Source organism: Microcebus murinus, chromosome 2, assembly GCF_040939455.1.
Source record: "Microcebus murinus isolate Inina chromosome 2, M.murinus_Inina_mat1.0, whole genome shotgun sequence".
NCBI lineage: Eukaryota > Metazoa > Chordata > Mammalia > Primates > Cheirogaleidae > Microcebus > Microcebus murinus.
Genome location: NC_134105.1, coordinates 34,272,046 through 34,288,303, shown reverse-complemented (window position 1 = coordinate 34,288,303; position 16,258 = coordinate 34,272,046). Strand labels below are relative to the sequence as shown.

Here is a 16,258-nt window from a genome sequence, read left to right as displayed (position 1 = left end):
ATTGTCTTTCTTGCCTTTCTCTAGGAAAAGTTATATGTGTTCTAGTTTAATTGCTTCAATTTTGTCAGTTATTGGCTGGGTATGGTGGCTCACAACTGTAATCCTAGCACCCTGGGAGGCCGAGGAGGGCAGATTGCTCGAGGTCAGGAGTTCAAAACCAGCCTGAGCAAGAGCGAGACTGCCGTCTCTACTAAAAATAGAAAGAAATTAATTGGCCAACTAAAAATATATATACAAAAAATTAGCCGGGCATGGTGGCACATGCCTATAGTCCCAGCTACTCGGGAGGCTGAGGCAGAAGGATTGCTTGAGCCCAGGATATTGAGGTTGCTGTGAGCTAGGCTGACGCCATGGCACTCACTCTAGCCTGGACAACAAAGTGAGACTCTGTTTCAAAAAAGAAAAAGAAAAATTAGCCAGGTGTGATGGTGCATGCCTGTAGTCCCAGCTAGTCGGAGGCTGGGGCACGAGCATCACTTGAGCCCAGGAGTTTGGCGTTGCAGTGAGACAGAGCCTGGGTGACAGAGCAAGACCCTGTCTCAAAAAATACCTTTTTGGCCGGGCGCGGTGGCTCACGCCTGTAATCCTAGCACTCTGGGAGGCCGAGGCGGGCGGATTGCTCAAGGTCAGGAGTTCAAAACCAGCCTAAGCGAGACCCCGTCTCTACCATAAAAATAGAAAGAAATTAATTGGCCAACTAATATATATAATATAAAAATCAGCCGGGCATGGTGGCTTGTGCCTGTAGTCCCAGCTACTCGGGAGGCTGAGGCAGGAGGATCACTTGAGCCCAGGAGTTTGAGGTTGCTGTGAGCTAAGCTGATGCCACGGCACTCACTCTAGCCTAGGCAAGAAAGCGAGACTCTGTCTCAAAAAAAAAAAAAAAAAAAAAAACCTTTTTTTTCCCTCAGTTGTAAAAGAAGGATGGCACGAAAACTATTTGAATACTCAATGGTAGCTACATCTTCAACAGAAAATGTTAACTTTGCTCTTATTGTTGAACTCATGTTTATGATATCTTCAATGGCAGATAAATGTGGTTATTTAAAAATTGGGATCTATGATGAGCTTGCTGTTGTGCTTTCTTAAGCATAGGTAAGAAGTCCATCAGCACTAAGTTTGTTTATATCTCTATCTTGACTGAACTTAGTGGATCAAATCATGTTATCTTCCCAGGAATCCCAATGTAGTGGACAGTGTGATAATATTTCACTATTTAACTGAATAGTGTTTTCTGATTGATTCATCTTTTTTTTCTTTTTTGAGACAGGGTCTTGCTCTGTTGCCCAGGCTAGAGTGCAGTGGTGTCATCATAGTTTACAACAACTTTAAACTCCTAGCTTCAAGCAGTCCTCCTGCCTTGGCCTTCCAAAGTGCTAAGATTACAGGTGTGAGCCACCATGCCTGGCCCCAGCCTGTTGATTGAGTCTTGCCTGTCCAGGTGGTTGTGATCCTAAATCACCAGAACAATTTTTTTTTTTTCTTTTTTTTAATTTTCCTAACAAAGACCATTGTAGAGAGAACAATTTTTTGAGCTTTTCTTTATCTGGCACATATTAGGTGATCAATAAGCACTTTATAGTGCTCAGTAAACATAATTGTTGATTACATTAAATCATAAAGTTTATGTTTAAAATATTAATACTTATAGGGAAATGCTTAAATATATCTACAGTTTGATAGATAATTGAAGAAACTTTTAGGATAATCATTTCCCTTTGTTTCTTTATACTTTTTACCTCCTACATAGACTTCCTTAAGCAATATGCTTAAGTTTATACCTATTTTTGAAGTCTATCTAGATGAATTATATTTAATATAAATATTCTCTATTTTTTCCAATACTATGTTTCTAAGATGTATTCATGTTATTTTTAATGTAGTCATTACAGTTTCCTATTATATACCATGGAGTCTACTAAAATTTATGTTTTCATTCTATTATTATAAGATAAGAGATTGTTTTAAGTTACTTACTTGACTTAGCCATTCTAAATAATTGGTAAACATTTGGATTATTTCCATCTTCTGACTATTAACAACAATGCTGCTATCAAAATTTTTGTATGTATCAACAGGTACCCTGTGCATGAATTTTTCTAGGATGTATACCTAGGAGTAGAACCAGTGATATCAGTAGCTAGGAGTTAGGTCATAATGTATTCAAATCTTTCCTTTTAATAGATAATGCCAAACTCTTTTCAAAAGTGGCTGCATTGTTTTGCACTTCATCCATATTTTTGCCAACTCTTGGTACTGTCAGACTATTCAATTTTTGCCTATTCGTAAAGATACAGTGATATCTCATTATGGTTTCAATTTGTGTTTCCCTGATAAATAATTACACTGAGCACTTTTTCATTGTTTTCAGACCATTTGGGGTTTCTTCTTTCAAGAAGTGGCTTTTTAGGTCTTTGGGCCATTTAAAGATTATCTTTTTTATTGATTTGTAGGTATGTTGTGGGTCCCTAAGACCACTCCCAGGTTTAGAGATTTGCTAAAAGGACCTATAAGACTTAGCATATAATTGTTTCCACAGCTAAGATTTCTTTTAGTGAAAGGATAAAAAACAAAATCAGAAAAAGGAAAAGGCACATGTGGTAAAGTCTGGAAAAAACCGATTGAAAGCTTCCAGCAGTCCTCACCCAGTGGAGTCACACAGGACATGCTTAATTACTATACAATTAGTTGTGACAACATGTGCAAAGTGTTGTCTACCAGGGAAGCTCAATGCTCTAGGTTTTTATTTGGGGACTGGCCTGGTATGTGCTAGGAAGGCTCCTTCTTCCTAGCACATCCCAAAATTTCAGACCCTCACAAGGAAAGCATGTATTTAGCATAAACCATATTGTTTGTATACATTTTCAGCACAGTGAGCCACTCTTACCTTTTTGAGAAAATTTTATATCAGTGCAGGGAACTGTTTACTAGCCATATTCTCAGATTCCAGCCAAGGATCAACTTTGCAAGCAGGCCTTTCTAAGGATAGGCAGTTTCAGGCCTGCTATGTTAACTATTTTCTACACAGTAGGAATTTTGTATATATTCAGGATTCTAGGCCATAATAAAGTTATACGTGTTGCAAATATCTTCTACTCTGCTGCTTTATCTTTCACTGTCGTTCTGGTATCTTTTTTTATTTATATTTATTTAGATATGGGGTTTTGTTCTGTTGCCCAGGCTGGAGTACAGTGGCATGATCGTAGCTCACTGTCACATCAAATTCCTGGCCTCAAGTGAATCGCTTGGGGCCAGGAGTTCAAGACCAGCCTGAGCAATATAGCAATAAAAAAGTGGCATGCAACTGTAGTCCTAGCTACTCAAAAGTCTGAGGCAGAAGGATCGCATGAGTCCAGGCGTTTGAGGTTGCAGTGAGCTATGATGATACCACTGCCACTGGACTCTAGCCCAGGCAACAGAGTGAGACTCTGTCTAAAAAACAAATAAAAAAACCCAAACCCTTAAATTATACCAGGGCCAGCTACCTAGACTAATACATGAAAAAATATAGAAGTATTAAAATACAAATTGTATGGGGCTGGGTATGGTGGCTAATACCTGTAATCCTAGCACTCTGAGAGGCCAAGGTGGGAGGATCACTTGAGCTCAGGATTTTGAGACCAGCTTGAACAAGCACAAGACCTCGTCTCTACTGAAAATAGGGAAAAAAACGAAAAGAAAAGAAAATTACATAGGTTCTTTGGGTGGTAGAATTACAAATAGATGATAGGAAAATTGTGCCTTTGTTTCATAAGTGGGCTTTCATAAATGACAGTGCTACAGATTCAAAATAATGCTTGCCAGGAAAATGAATTTTAATGAATATTATAAAATCAGACATAATTGAATTTCTAACAATAGAGAGTGCTATTGAATATGGTATTATTATATTATGGTGCTAGTCTGTTAGCATTTTTTACTAAACCTTCTGACGTGTGTCTCTTTTATTTAACTCAGGTGAAAAGGATTCAATGATTTTTGACTGTACTGAATGCTATGATCCAGTTACAAAACAGTGGACAACTGTAGCTTCAATGAATCATCCCCGCTGTGGTTTAGGAGTGTGTGTGTGTTACGGGGCTATCTATGCTTTGGGTAATTATGCTGTTCAGTTTAACGATAGCTAATATTATTTAAATTCTTATGTTCTGATTATTTTAGAGATGTTCCTTCCCTCTTTTTAGCTCTTTAAATTCTTTTTGTTTTTAACCTACCTGCTTTAATCTGCACACTCTGGGAGCTGCCAGGGGCATGGGAAAGGGAACTGGGCAAGATCTTGGGAGAGAGAGTGGGCAGGGGCATGTAGACAGAGGGATTGCCCCTGGGCTGTGCATCCTGGGGACACACTCACATAAGAGATGCCACAGGAAGAACTGAGCACCTATGGGGCTGGGGCTGGTGGAGCAAGCACATCTCTGCAGTTCCTGGGCAGGCAGTAGACCCCTAACCAGCCAAGCTGCTGGTTGCTCATATTTTCCTGCAGGTCATTCTCAGCCAGTGCAAGGCCTGTCATCATGAGACTCTGGAGTATGCTGTAGATGCACTCATCAGCTCTTTTAACTCTTATTCCAAAATTGTATTATTGGAGATAAAATATAGATGAGATGTGCAATGAAGCACTTTAGCTGACTAGTTAAATCTCATGATTTTAATTAAATATATAACATTCCTTCCATTCTGTATAGTGGCCTAATTATGTCTAATATAAGAAAGTACATATCAAAAAATTAAAGATACCAAAAGGCAGTTCTGCACTAGATTATTTTCATTATTGCAGAGTCAGTAAATAATTTTGAGTAAGTTATTCTACTTCTTTGATTATCTCTGTAACAAATGTTACAAACAAGGTTGTTCTAGGGAAAACTGTAACTTGACATAGCCCTCAGTCTCAGCATCCGCTATTTTCTCTTTATCACTCTTTCTTCAATTTACTGTATGGGACTCAGTGTCCTCTCCTGCTCAAAGCTTATTATGGAAAAAATATCAGTTACCCCAGTGTAAATTTAATCCATTATATTTGATTACTTCCATAAATATGTTCATTTTGCAGTTATATCTCAAATTATAGGAAAAATCACTTTTTTTTTTTTTTTTTGAGACAGAGTCTCGCTTTGTTGCCCAGGTTAGAGTGAGTGCCATAGTGTCAGCCTAGCTCACAGCAACCTCACACTCCTGGGCTCAAGCAGTCCTGCTGCCTCAGCCTCCTGAGTGGCTGGGACTACAGGCATGTGCCACCATGCCCGGCTAATTTTTTCTATGTATATTAGTTGGCCAATTAATTTCTTTCTATTTATAGTAGAGACAGGGTCTCACTCTTGCTCAGGCTGGTTTTGAACTCCTGACCTCGAGCGATCTGCCAGCCTCAGCCTCCCAGAGTGCTAGGATTACAGGCGTGAGCCACTGTGCCCGGCCTGAAAAATCACTTTTAATTTCAAGAATTAGAGAGTTTTGGGCTGGGCGTAGTGGCTCACGCCTGTAATCCTAGCACTCTGGGAGGCCGAGGTGGGCAGATCACTCAAGGTCAGGAGTTCGAAACCAGCCTAAGCAAGAGTGAGACCCTGTCTCTACTATAAATAGAAAGAAATTAATTGGCCAACTAAAAATATATAGAAAAAATTAACCAGGCATGGTGGCGCATACCTGTAGTCCCAGCTACTCGGGAGGCTGAGGCAGAAGGATTGCTTGAGCCCAGGAGTTTGAGGTTGCTGTGAGCTAGGCTGACTCCAGGGCACTCTAGCCCAGGCAACCGAGTGAGACTCTGTCTCAAAAAAACAAGGCCGGGCGCTGTGGCTCACGCCTGTAATCCTAGCTCTTGGGAGGCCGAGGCGGGCGGATTGCTCAAGGTCAGGAGTTCAAAACCAGCCTGAGCAAGAGCGAGACCCTGTCTCTACTATAAATAGAAAGAAATTAATTGGCCAACTGATATATATATAAAAAATTAGCCGGGCATGGTGGCGCATGCCTGTAGTCCCAGCTACTCGGGAGGCTGAGGCAGAAGGATCACTCGAGCCCAGGAGTTTGAGGTTGCTGTGAGCTAGGCTGACGCCATGGCACTCACTCTAGCCTGGGCAACAAAGCGAGACTCTGTCTCAAAAAAAAAAAAAAAAAACAAACAGAGAATTAGAGAGTGTTAAAGAAATGCTATTGTGTGATTGAAGGACCTTTTTGAAGTTCCTTAAATGACACTAAATATATGGTATACTCTGATTCAGCTTAGAGCTGGCTACAATTCGGATAACTATTCTGAATATGTAGAAGTCATTTCAAAAGTTAGTTTTGCAAAATACCCTATTTCCCATGCAGTATATTGACATTTTTATTTTTGTTTGTTTTATTTTAGCCTCTAGTTAAAACTAGATGGGAAGTAAAAGACTTGAGTTCTACTCATAGTCGAATTTTAACTTTTTATGTGATTTTGGAACAAATAACCTCTCTAGTCCTTGCGATACTGATCCATAATATGAAGTATTTGGATTAGATGTATTCTAAGTTCTTTGTCATAAATAAGATTCCTTTATCCCAGAAATAAACATTTTTCTATTTGGTTATAGGTGGATGGGTTGGAGCTGAGATAGGAAACACCATTGAACGATTTGATCCTGATGAAAATAAATGGGAAGTAGTTGGCAACATGGCTGTGTCACGCTACTACTTTGGGTGCTGTGAAATGCAAGGTATTTACTTTAGAAATATTTTCCCTCAAAATATGTTTCCGAAAAAACAGTTCAGGTTTGAGGCTTTCTTTTCTTTTTTTTTTTTTTGAGACAGAGTCTCACTTTGTTGCCCAGGCTAGAGTGAGTGCCATGGCGTCAGCCTAGCTCACAGCAACCTCACACTCCTGGGCTCAAGCGATCCTCCTGCCTCAGCCTCCCGAGTAGCTGGGACTACAGGCATGCACCACCATGCCCGGCTAATTTTTTCTATGTATATTAGTTGGCCAATTAATTTCTTTTTTATTTATTTATAGTAGAGACGAGGTCTCGCTCTTGCTCAGGCTTGGTTTCAAACTCCTGACTTTGAGCAATCCGCCCGCCTCAGCCTCCCAGAGTGCTAGGATTACAGGCGTGAGCCACCGCGCCCGGCCTGAGGCTTTATTTTCATAAAAGTATATTTTAGATCTGTCAATATTGAATGACTGACACTAGCAGTATAGAAATTCTGCTTTGTACCTCTTATCATTGACTTCTATTTCTGTATTGCCAAAATAATTGATTTTTTCCAAATAAACAAAGCTAGAACTAAAAATTCCAGATAAGCACAAATACCTGGTTAGCAAAATAAACTTTTGAAATGTCATCTGCTATTGTCATTTTCTCTCCCATGAACATCTGAGTAAATATTTCTTTTTTTCTTTTTTGGGGTGGAGACAGGGTCTCACTCTGTTGCCCAGGCTAGATCGCAGTGGCATCATCACAGCTCACTGCAACTTCAAACTTCTGGGTTCAAGTCTGCCCCAGCCTCCCTAGTAGTTGGGACTACAGGCATGTGCCATCAAAAAATTTTTTTGTAGAGTTGGAGGTCTTGCTGTGTTGCCAAGATTAGTCTCAAACTGCTGGCTTCAAGTGATCCTCCTGCCTCAGTCCTTCCAAAGTGCTAGGATTACAAGCATGAGCTACTGCGCCCAGCCCCATCTGAGTAAATATTTCTAGGTAGGAGGGAATATCAAAAACAATTTTCAAGCTGGGCATGGTGGCTCATGCCTGTAATCCTAGCACTCTGCAAGGCTGAGGGGGGCGGATCATTTGAGCTCAGGAGTTGGAGACCAGCATGAGCAAAAGTGAGACCCTGTCTCTACTAAAAAAATAGAAAGAAATTAATTGGACAACTAAAAAATACATATATATATAAAATTAGCCGGGCATGGTGGCATATGCCTATAGTCCCAGCTACTTAGAGACTGAGGCAGTAGGATTGCTTGAACCCAGGAGTTTGAGGTTGCTCTGAGCTAAGCTGATGCCATGACACTCTAGCCCGGGCAACAGAGTGAGACTCTGTCTCAAAAAAACCCCAAAAAACAAAGAACAATTTTAATAGTCTCTACTTAATAGGCTTCTTTAGTGTTTTGGGCTTTTTTGTTTTTTTACAAAGTACATTGCATAAATGCTTCAGGAGCAGTTAAAAAAAAGTACATTGTGATTCAGTCCACATCAAAAAAATATATATAGGCCGGGCGTGGTGGCTCACGTCTTTAATCTAGCACTCTGGGAGGCCAAGGCGGGTGGATTGCTCAAGGTCAGGAGTTCGAAAGCAGCCTGAGCAAGAGTGAGACCCCGTCTCTACTATAAATAGAAAGAAATTAATTGGCCAACTAATATATATAGAAGAAATTAGCTGGGCATGGTGGCGCATGCCTGTAGTCCCAGCTACTTGGGAGGCTGAGGCAGAAGTATTGCTTGAGCCCAGGAGTGTGAGGTTGCTGTGAGCTAGGCTGATGCCACAGCACTCACTCTAGCCTGGGCAACAAAGTGAGATTCTGTCTCAAAAAAAAAAGAAAAAAATATATATATACATACACACATATATTTTTTTAAGGTACAGGGTCTCACTCTATCACCCAGGGTAGAGTGCAGTGGTGTGATCATAGCTCACTGCAGCCTTGAATTTCTAGGCTCAAGCAATCCTCCTGCCTTAGCCTCTCAAAGTGCTTGGACTACAGGTGTGCACCACCATGCCCAGCTAATTTTTAAAAATTTCTTGTAAAGATGAGCTCTCATTATGTAGTCCAGGCTGGTCTTGAACTTCTGTCCTTAAACAATCAATCCTCTCACCTCATTCTTCCAAAGTTCTGGGATTATAGGCATGAGCCACTATGCCTGGCCCATATAGAACATAATCTGTGACAGAGTTCAGAGCTGTAGTCAGCCTATGATCATGCCACTGCACTGCAGCCTAGATGACAGAATAAGACTGTCTCTCCAAAGGAAAAGAATATAAGAAAATAATCATGACTGATTTGAAAAATGATGTGCTGCATATTAAAGTGGTATACAAACATTATTTTAATTGTCTGATATACTCTAAGAGGTAGGTAGTAAGTTCTTTTAAATAGAAGCTGATTCTCTGTCCAGGATTGGAGAGTTGATTTATATGCACCTATGGAGTAGGAAGCAACTTGCCCAAACTGCCCAAACCTTCCAGCTCAGCCTGCTATGTTTCCAGCTTAAGTTCCTCCTGCTTTGTGGTTACTGTCTCCAATTTCCACTAGCATTTAAATGTTCAAATTACATGGTGCAGACTATATTTTATTGTTTAATATTATAGTGTTTTCTATTTGTTTTACATTTATTATTCTTATCTCCCCACCTAAAATCATAGAGTTAGAGAGGCATCTTAGAAATTATCTATATCAAACTCTAATTTATAGATGAGGAAGATGAAGATCCAGAAAGTTGTGAGTTGTCTTTTCTTATAGTTGGTTACTGGCAAAACTGGAACTAAAACCCAAGTTTACTAACATGTAGCCCATGTTTCTTAAAATGTCATTCTTTATAACTCCTTATTTTGGAACATGGAGATCAAAGCTAGGGACTCAAAAATAATTGTAGATTATCAGAACCATTAGTTTCAAATCAAATTTAATAAGGAACTCTCTGTAAGTTATATTTTATAGTATTCTAGAAATTGATTCTGATACCTTAATCTAGCCACATAGTATTCTAATTTAAATTCTCTATTTTATATTATGTCCCTCTGAACAACATATTCCCAGCTTAAGTGCATGACATTTTTAGGGAAAAAAACATCCATGTCCCTGTTTTTTTTTTTTAAATCTATGGGTGGTAGAAGTGGGTCTGGAACCTGAGATCACCAAACAGACAATGAGATAGAAAATCCTTGGCTGACAAATTATTTTGTTACAGTATCATTAAGTTATTTGAAAATTCAATGCCACTTTAAATTAATTCCCCTAATTTTCACATGCTTAAATGTGAGACATGATAAACTAGACAGAAGTTGATTTTCTCTTAAATAATATTGTAAACCCTAGATTAAAAATAGCACCAGCAAAGCAAACATAAAGCACTATTACTCTTCAACATTATTTGTATCTTATTTTCTATAGAATCTGAGCAAAAATATTCCATTTCCAGGTTTAATTTATGTAGTTGGGGGTATCAGCAATGAAGGAATAGAGCTTCGTTCTTTCGAAGTTTATGATCCACTTTCTAAGCGTTGGTCTCCACTTCCTCCAATGGGAACCAGAAGAGCATATCTTGGGGTGGCTGCACTCAATGACTGCATCTATTCTATTGGAGGGTGGAATGAGACACAAGATGCTCTTCATACTGTAGAAAAATATTCCTTTGAAGAGGTAGGTTGGATGATTTCAAATATTTAATATCCTGGTATTCTTGAATGTCTTTAAGATCTGTTGTGATATACTCTTTTTAATTCATAATATTGATCATTTGTGGTTTTTTCTCTCTTTTTCTTTTCAAAGAATCATCTTTTGGTGCTGTTGATTTTTTCTATCAATTGTCCATTTTGTGTTTTATCAATATCTATTCTTATTTTTTCCTTTTTCTAATTTGTTTTGGGGTTAGTTTGCTCTTCTTTTTCTAGATTCATAAAGTATAAACTTAGATGATTGATTTTAGGCCTTCTTTTTTCTACAATATAAACTATAAATTTTCTTCAAGTACTGTTTTAAATGTATCCCCACATTTTGATATGTTGTGTGTGTTTTTTTTTTTTTTTTGAGACAGAGTCTCGCTTTGTTGCCCAGGCTAGAGTGAGTGCCGTGGCGTCAGCCTAGCTCACAGCAACCTCAAACTCCTGGGCTCGAGCGATCCTTCTGCCTCAGCCTCCCTGGTAGCTGGGACTACAGGCATGTGCCACCATGCCCGGCTAATTTTTTATATATATATATCAGTTGGCCAATTGATTTCTTTCTATTTATAGTAGAGACGGGGTCTCGCTCTTGCTCAGGCTGGTTTTGAACTCCTGACCTTGAGCAATCCGCCCGCCTCGGCCTCCCAAGAGCTAGGATTACAGGCGTGAGCCACAGCGCCCGGCCTGATATGTTGTGTTTTAATATGCATTTATTCTGAAATATTTTCTAATTTTCCTGGTAATTTCTTCTTTGACCAATGGGTTGTTAGAAGTATGTTACTTATTAATAATTTAAATGTTGTGGATTTTCTAGATAATCTTTTTTGTTATTGATTTATAATTTAATTCTGTTATGATCAGAGAATATATTTTGTATTGTTTCTGTCTTGTTAAATATTTCATGTGCATCCGAAAAGATTTTCTGTTCTGCTTTGTTGAATATGGTGTTCTAATGCTGTGGTCCCCAACCCCTGGGCTGCCTATGAGTACCCGTCTATGGCTTGTTAGGTACCAGGCCACACAGCAGGACCTGAGCAGTGGGCAGGGCGAGTGAGTGAAGCTTCATCTGTATATACAGCCACTCTCCATCACTCACATCACCACCTGAGCTCTGCCTCCTGTCAGATCAGCAGTGACATTAGATTCTCATAGGAGTGTGAACCCTCCTATAAACGGCTCATGTCAGGGATCTATGTTGCATGTTCCTTATGAGAATCTAATGCCTAATGACCTGAGGTGGAGCTGAGGCGGTGATGCTAGTGCTGGGGAGCAGCTGGAAATACAAATTATCATTAGCAGAGAGGTTTGACTGCACAATAAATATAATGCTCTTGAATCATCCTGAAACCTTCCCTTCTCAACAACCCCTGCCAGCCCTGTCTGTGGAAAAATTATCTTTCATGAAACTGGTCCCCTGGTACCAAAAATGTTGGGGACTGCTGTTCTTTTTTTTTTTTTTATTTTATTTTTTTTATTTTACTTTTAGACCTGAAAATAAGTTTCAAAGGGACTGCTGTTCTAATGTACATTAAGTCAAGTTGGTTTTTAGTGTTCAAGTCTTCCCTAACCTGTCTTACTTGCCCAATTGTTCTGTTAGTTTCTAAGAAAGGAGTATTTAAATCTCCATCTATAATTATGGATTTGTCTGTTTCTCCTTTCATTTCTGTCAGTTTCGCTTAATAGATTTTGAAGTTACATTATTAGGCGTGTATACATTCAGATTATTATGTCTTCTTGATGAATTGATCTTTTCTAGTCATGAAATGTTTCTCATTATCTCTGGTAATATTCTTTGTGTTAAAGTCTACTTTGTCTGATAGTAATGTAGCCATTAATGTAGTTGAGCTTTCTTTTGATTAGTTTTTACATGGTATATCTTTTGCTTTCTGTCTACTTATTTTGTTGCTCAGAATGGAGTATAGTGGTACAATCTAGCTCACTGTAACCTTGAACTCTTGGACTCAAGTGGTCCTTCTGCTTCAGTCTCCTGAGTAGCTATGACTACAGATATATGCCACCATACCTGGCAAATTTTTTTTTACTTTTTATAGAAATAGGATATTGTATGCTGCCTAGGATGGTCTTAAACTCCTAGCCTCAAGCAGTCCCCTACCTTGGCCTCCCAAAGTGCTAGTATTATAGGTGTGAGCCACTGCACACAACTTCCTTCTACCTTTTAACCTATCTGTGTCTTTATAAATTATACTTCTTGTAGACAACTTATAATTGTGATCTGTTTTTAAACAGACCCAGTTTGTCAATCTCTGACTTCTAAACGGTTTTTATATTTTATATTATTTATTTATTAAATATCAAATGTCTGATTGGAATTCATTGAACTTCTTGAATCTGTGGGATTATTGCGTCCATCAAATTAGAATGTTTTCTGCCATATTTTTTTCAAATATTCTCCTGCTGCCTTTCTGGAAATCCAATTATACGTGTATGCAAGACCACTTGATATTGTCCCATAGTCACTGAGGCTCTGTTTATTTTTTCCACTCTTTTTTCCCTCTATGCTTCAGTTTGGATGGTTTCCTTGCTTTGTCTTCAAGTTCATTAACTTTCTGCTGTATCTAAACTTCTATTTTGCAGTGTCTAATCCCATCTATGGAATTTTTCATTTCAGATATTTATAGCTCTGAAAGATCTGTTTTTTGAGTGTTTTCTGTTTCTTTCCTCATTATGTTCATGTTTTCCTTTAGATCCTCAAACAATTAATAACATCTGGGGTTTTTTGTTTGTTTTTTTTTTTTTTTTTGAGACAGAGTCTCACTTTGTTGCCCAGGCTAGAGTGAGTGCCGTGGCGTCAGCCTAGCTCACAGCAACCTCAAACTCCTGTGCTCAAGCAATCCTCCTGCCCCAGCCTCGCAAGTAGCTGGGACTACAGGCATGCGCCACCATGCCTGGCTAATTTTTTCTATATATTTTTAGTTCTCTGGCTAATTTCTTTCTATTTATAGTGGAGACGGGGTCTCGCTCTTGCTCAGGCTGGTTTCGAACTCCTGACCTCGAGCAATCCGCCCGCCTCGGCCTCCCAGAGTGCTAGGATTACAGGCGTGAGCCACAGCGCCCGGCCAATAATATCTGTTTTAAAGTCCTTGTCTGGTAATTTCATCATCTCTGTCATATTTAGATCTGTATCTGTTGACTTTTTTTTTTTTTTTTAAAGAGATGGGGTCTTGCTATGTTGCCCAGGCTGGCTTTGAACTCCTGGGCTCAAACAGTCCTCCTGCCTCAGCCTCTCAAGAAGCTGGTACTAGAAGCATGTGCCACTGTGCCTGGTTTGTTGACTTTTTTTTTTTTTTTTTACCTGAAAATGAGTTTCAATGTTGACTTTTTTTATTCATGGTTTGAGTCGCATTTTTTCTGCTTTTCCACATTTCTAGTAACTTTTGACTGGACACTGGACATTGTGAATGTTATGTTGCTGAGTATTTGGATTTTGTTTTCCACTTTTAAGAAGTGTTGAGTTTAGTTTGGGCAAGCAGTTTAATTATTTACAAATCAAATTAATCTTTTTGAGACTTGTTTTTATCAAAAAATTCTTTTAAAAAATTCTTTTTAGAGATGGGATCTTGCCTAGGCTAGATGCAAACTCCTGGGCTCAAACAATCTTCCTGCCTTAGCTTTCCAAGAACCTGGGACTATAGGCATGTGTGACAGTGCTCAGCTTGAGACTTGTTTTTTTTTGTTTGTTTTTGAGACAGAGTCTCGCTTTGTTGCCCAGGCTAGAGTGAGTGCCGTGGCATCAGCCTAGCTCACAGCAACCTCAAACTCCTGAGCTCAAGCGATCCTCCTGCCTCAGCCTCCCAAGTAGCTGGGACTACAGGCATGCGCCACCATGCCAGGCTAATTTTTTTCTATATATATTAGTTGGCCAATTAATTTCTTTCTATTTATAGTAGAGACGGGGTCTCACTCTTGCTCAGGCTGGTTTCGAACTCCTGACCTCGAGCAATCCGCCCGCCTCGGCCTCCCAGAGAGCTAGGATTACAGGCGTGAGCTACCGCGCCCAGCCGAGACTTGTTTTTAAGCGTTGTAGGAAAGGTCTAGAGTAGCCTTTCCTTTAGGTTTAGTTTATCTTTACTACTAAAGCATGTCTCTGCTTGGATCTCTACTGAATGCCCCATACGTTCAACAAGGTCTTTTCACTTTGGCTGGTCAGAACTAAAATGTCACTTAGCCTTGTGTGAGCTCTAGGAATTGTTCAGCTTATAACTCCTCCCATTAGTTGTCCGTTGCATATTCTCATGAAGTCTCACCATAGCATGATTAGTAGTATTTAGCCAAAGACTCAAGAGGACCTCTATCCTCAGGCAAACTCTGATCTCTATCCTCAAAGTCAGCTGACTGTCATGATTTGTTTGGAATCCCCTTCCTTGTACCTCTTTTCAGAAAGCCCTTCCAGGCATAAAGTCTAGATGACCGTAGAGCTCACTTTGTTTCTTTTTCTCAAGGATCACAGTTTTGTATTGCTTGTTGTTCAGTGTCTGAGAACTTTGTTTCATATATTTTATCTAGTTTTCTACGTGTTTTTGGCAGGAGGGCAAGTTTAGTAACAATCTATTATGGCTGGAAGTTGAAATCCCTCCTGTGTCCTTTCGATATGTTCCTATCATTCATTCAGCATTTCTTTACTTTCTGGCAGAAATATTTTAAGCTTATCTTGTACTTTCTCTGCTCTAGCCCTGAAATCAGCCATTTCTCTGAGAAACTTCATTTTCTTTTAGTAAAGAACAGTTTAGAAACCAAGATCTATACACTCAGTTTACTAATTGTTGTCAATGTGTTGCTGCTTCTAGGTACCCTAAGTAAACAGAGCTAGGAAATATATGTATGTATATATGTATTCACACACATGTTTATCTATGTCTATGTCTATATCTATATCTGTTTATGTATTTATATTTTAAAGCCATGAGTTCATAGTGATAACTCCAATTCTAGAACAACACTGGGTTCTTTCAGGCCTTCTCCCTTTTCACATTTATAAAGATCTTGCCTATCAATTAAAAACTTGCCTTCCAGGCTGAGCATGATGGTACATGCCTACAGTCCTAGCTACTCGAGAGGCTGAAGTGAAGGGCGGCTTGAGCCCAGGAGTTTGAGGCTGCAGTGAACTATGATCGCACCCGTATCACTGCACTCCAGCCTGAGTGACAGAATGAGATCCTATCTATAAAGAAAAAAAGAAAATGAGGCTGGGTGCAGTGGCTCATGCCTGTAATCCTAGCACTCTGGGAGGCTAAGGTGGGTGGATCCTTTGAGCTCAGGAGTTCAAGACCAGCCTGAGCAAGAGCGAGACCCCATCTCTACTAAAAATAGAAAGAAAATTAACTGGACAACTAAAAATATATATAGAAAAAATTAGCTGGGCGTGGTGGTACACACCTGTAGTCTCAGCTACTTAGGAGACTGAGGCAGGAGGATCGTTTGAGCCCAGGAGTTTGAGGTTGTTGTGAGCTAGGCTGACACTATGGCACTCTAGTCCAGGCAACAGAGTGAGACTCTGTCTCAGAAAAAAAAAAATTTTAAGAAAAAATTTAAAAACCTGTCTTCCATTATCCATAAAATATTTATTTACTTGAAACCAATCCCCCTTGCTATACTAGCTATCTTCTCTACTTACCATCTCCAAGCATTATTCATCCTGTCACTCCCCAGTGTCCTATCATGTTCTCAGTGCTTGGGTTGACTCAATTATGCTAGTGAAGGAAGAAAACAGAAAGATAGGGAAAGGCAGGTTGTATCTTTATTGAACCACTGTTCTGTCATGTATTTGCTCATTAGTTTATTTATTCACAAATACAGACTTCTTAGCATGTAAGTATGGATCAGGCACTATACCAGTGGAAACAAGAACAAACTAAACATATAAGGCCACTGCTCTCACGGAGGGTATGTTTTAGTGAAGAATATAGAG

The 16,258-nt window shown here is 39.3% G+C and overlaps 1 protein-coding gene across 1 annotated transcript in view; it reads left to right on the top strand.

The window, feature by feature from the left end:
- IPP (intracisternal A particle-promoted polypeptide) overlaps positions 1–16,258 on the top strand; it is a 48,314-nt gene that overhangs the window by 27,734 nt on the left and 4,322 nt on the right. Inside the window, exons 6-8 of the mRNA XM_075997830.1 lie at positions 3,958–4,095; positions 6,552–6,674; positions 10,092–10,312. Coding sequence (XP_075853945.1) covers positions 3,958–4,095; positions 6,552–6,674; positions 10,092–10,312 — 482 coding nt within the window. The remainder of the gene's footprint in view (positions 1–3,957; positions 4,096–6,551; positions 6,675–10,091; positions 10,313–16,258) is intronic.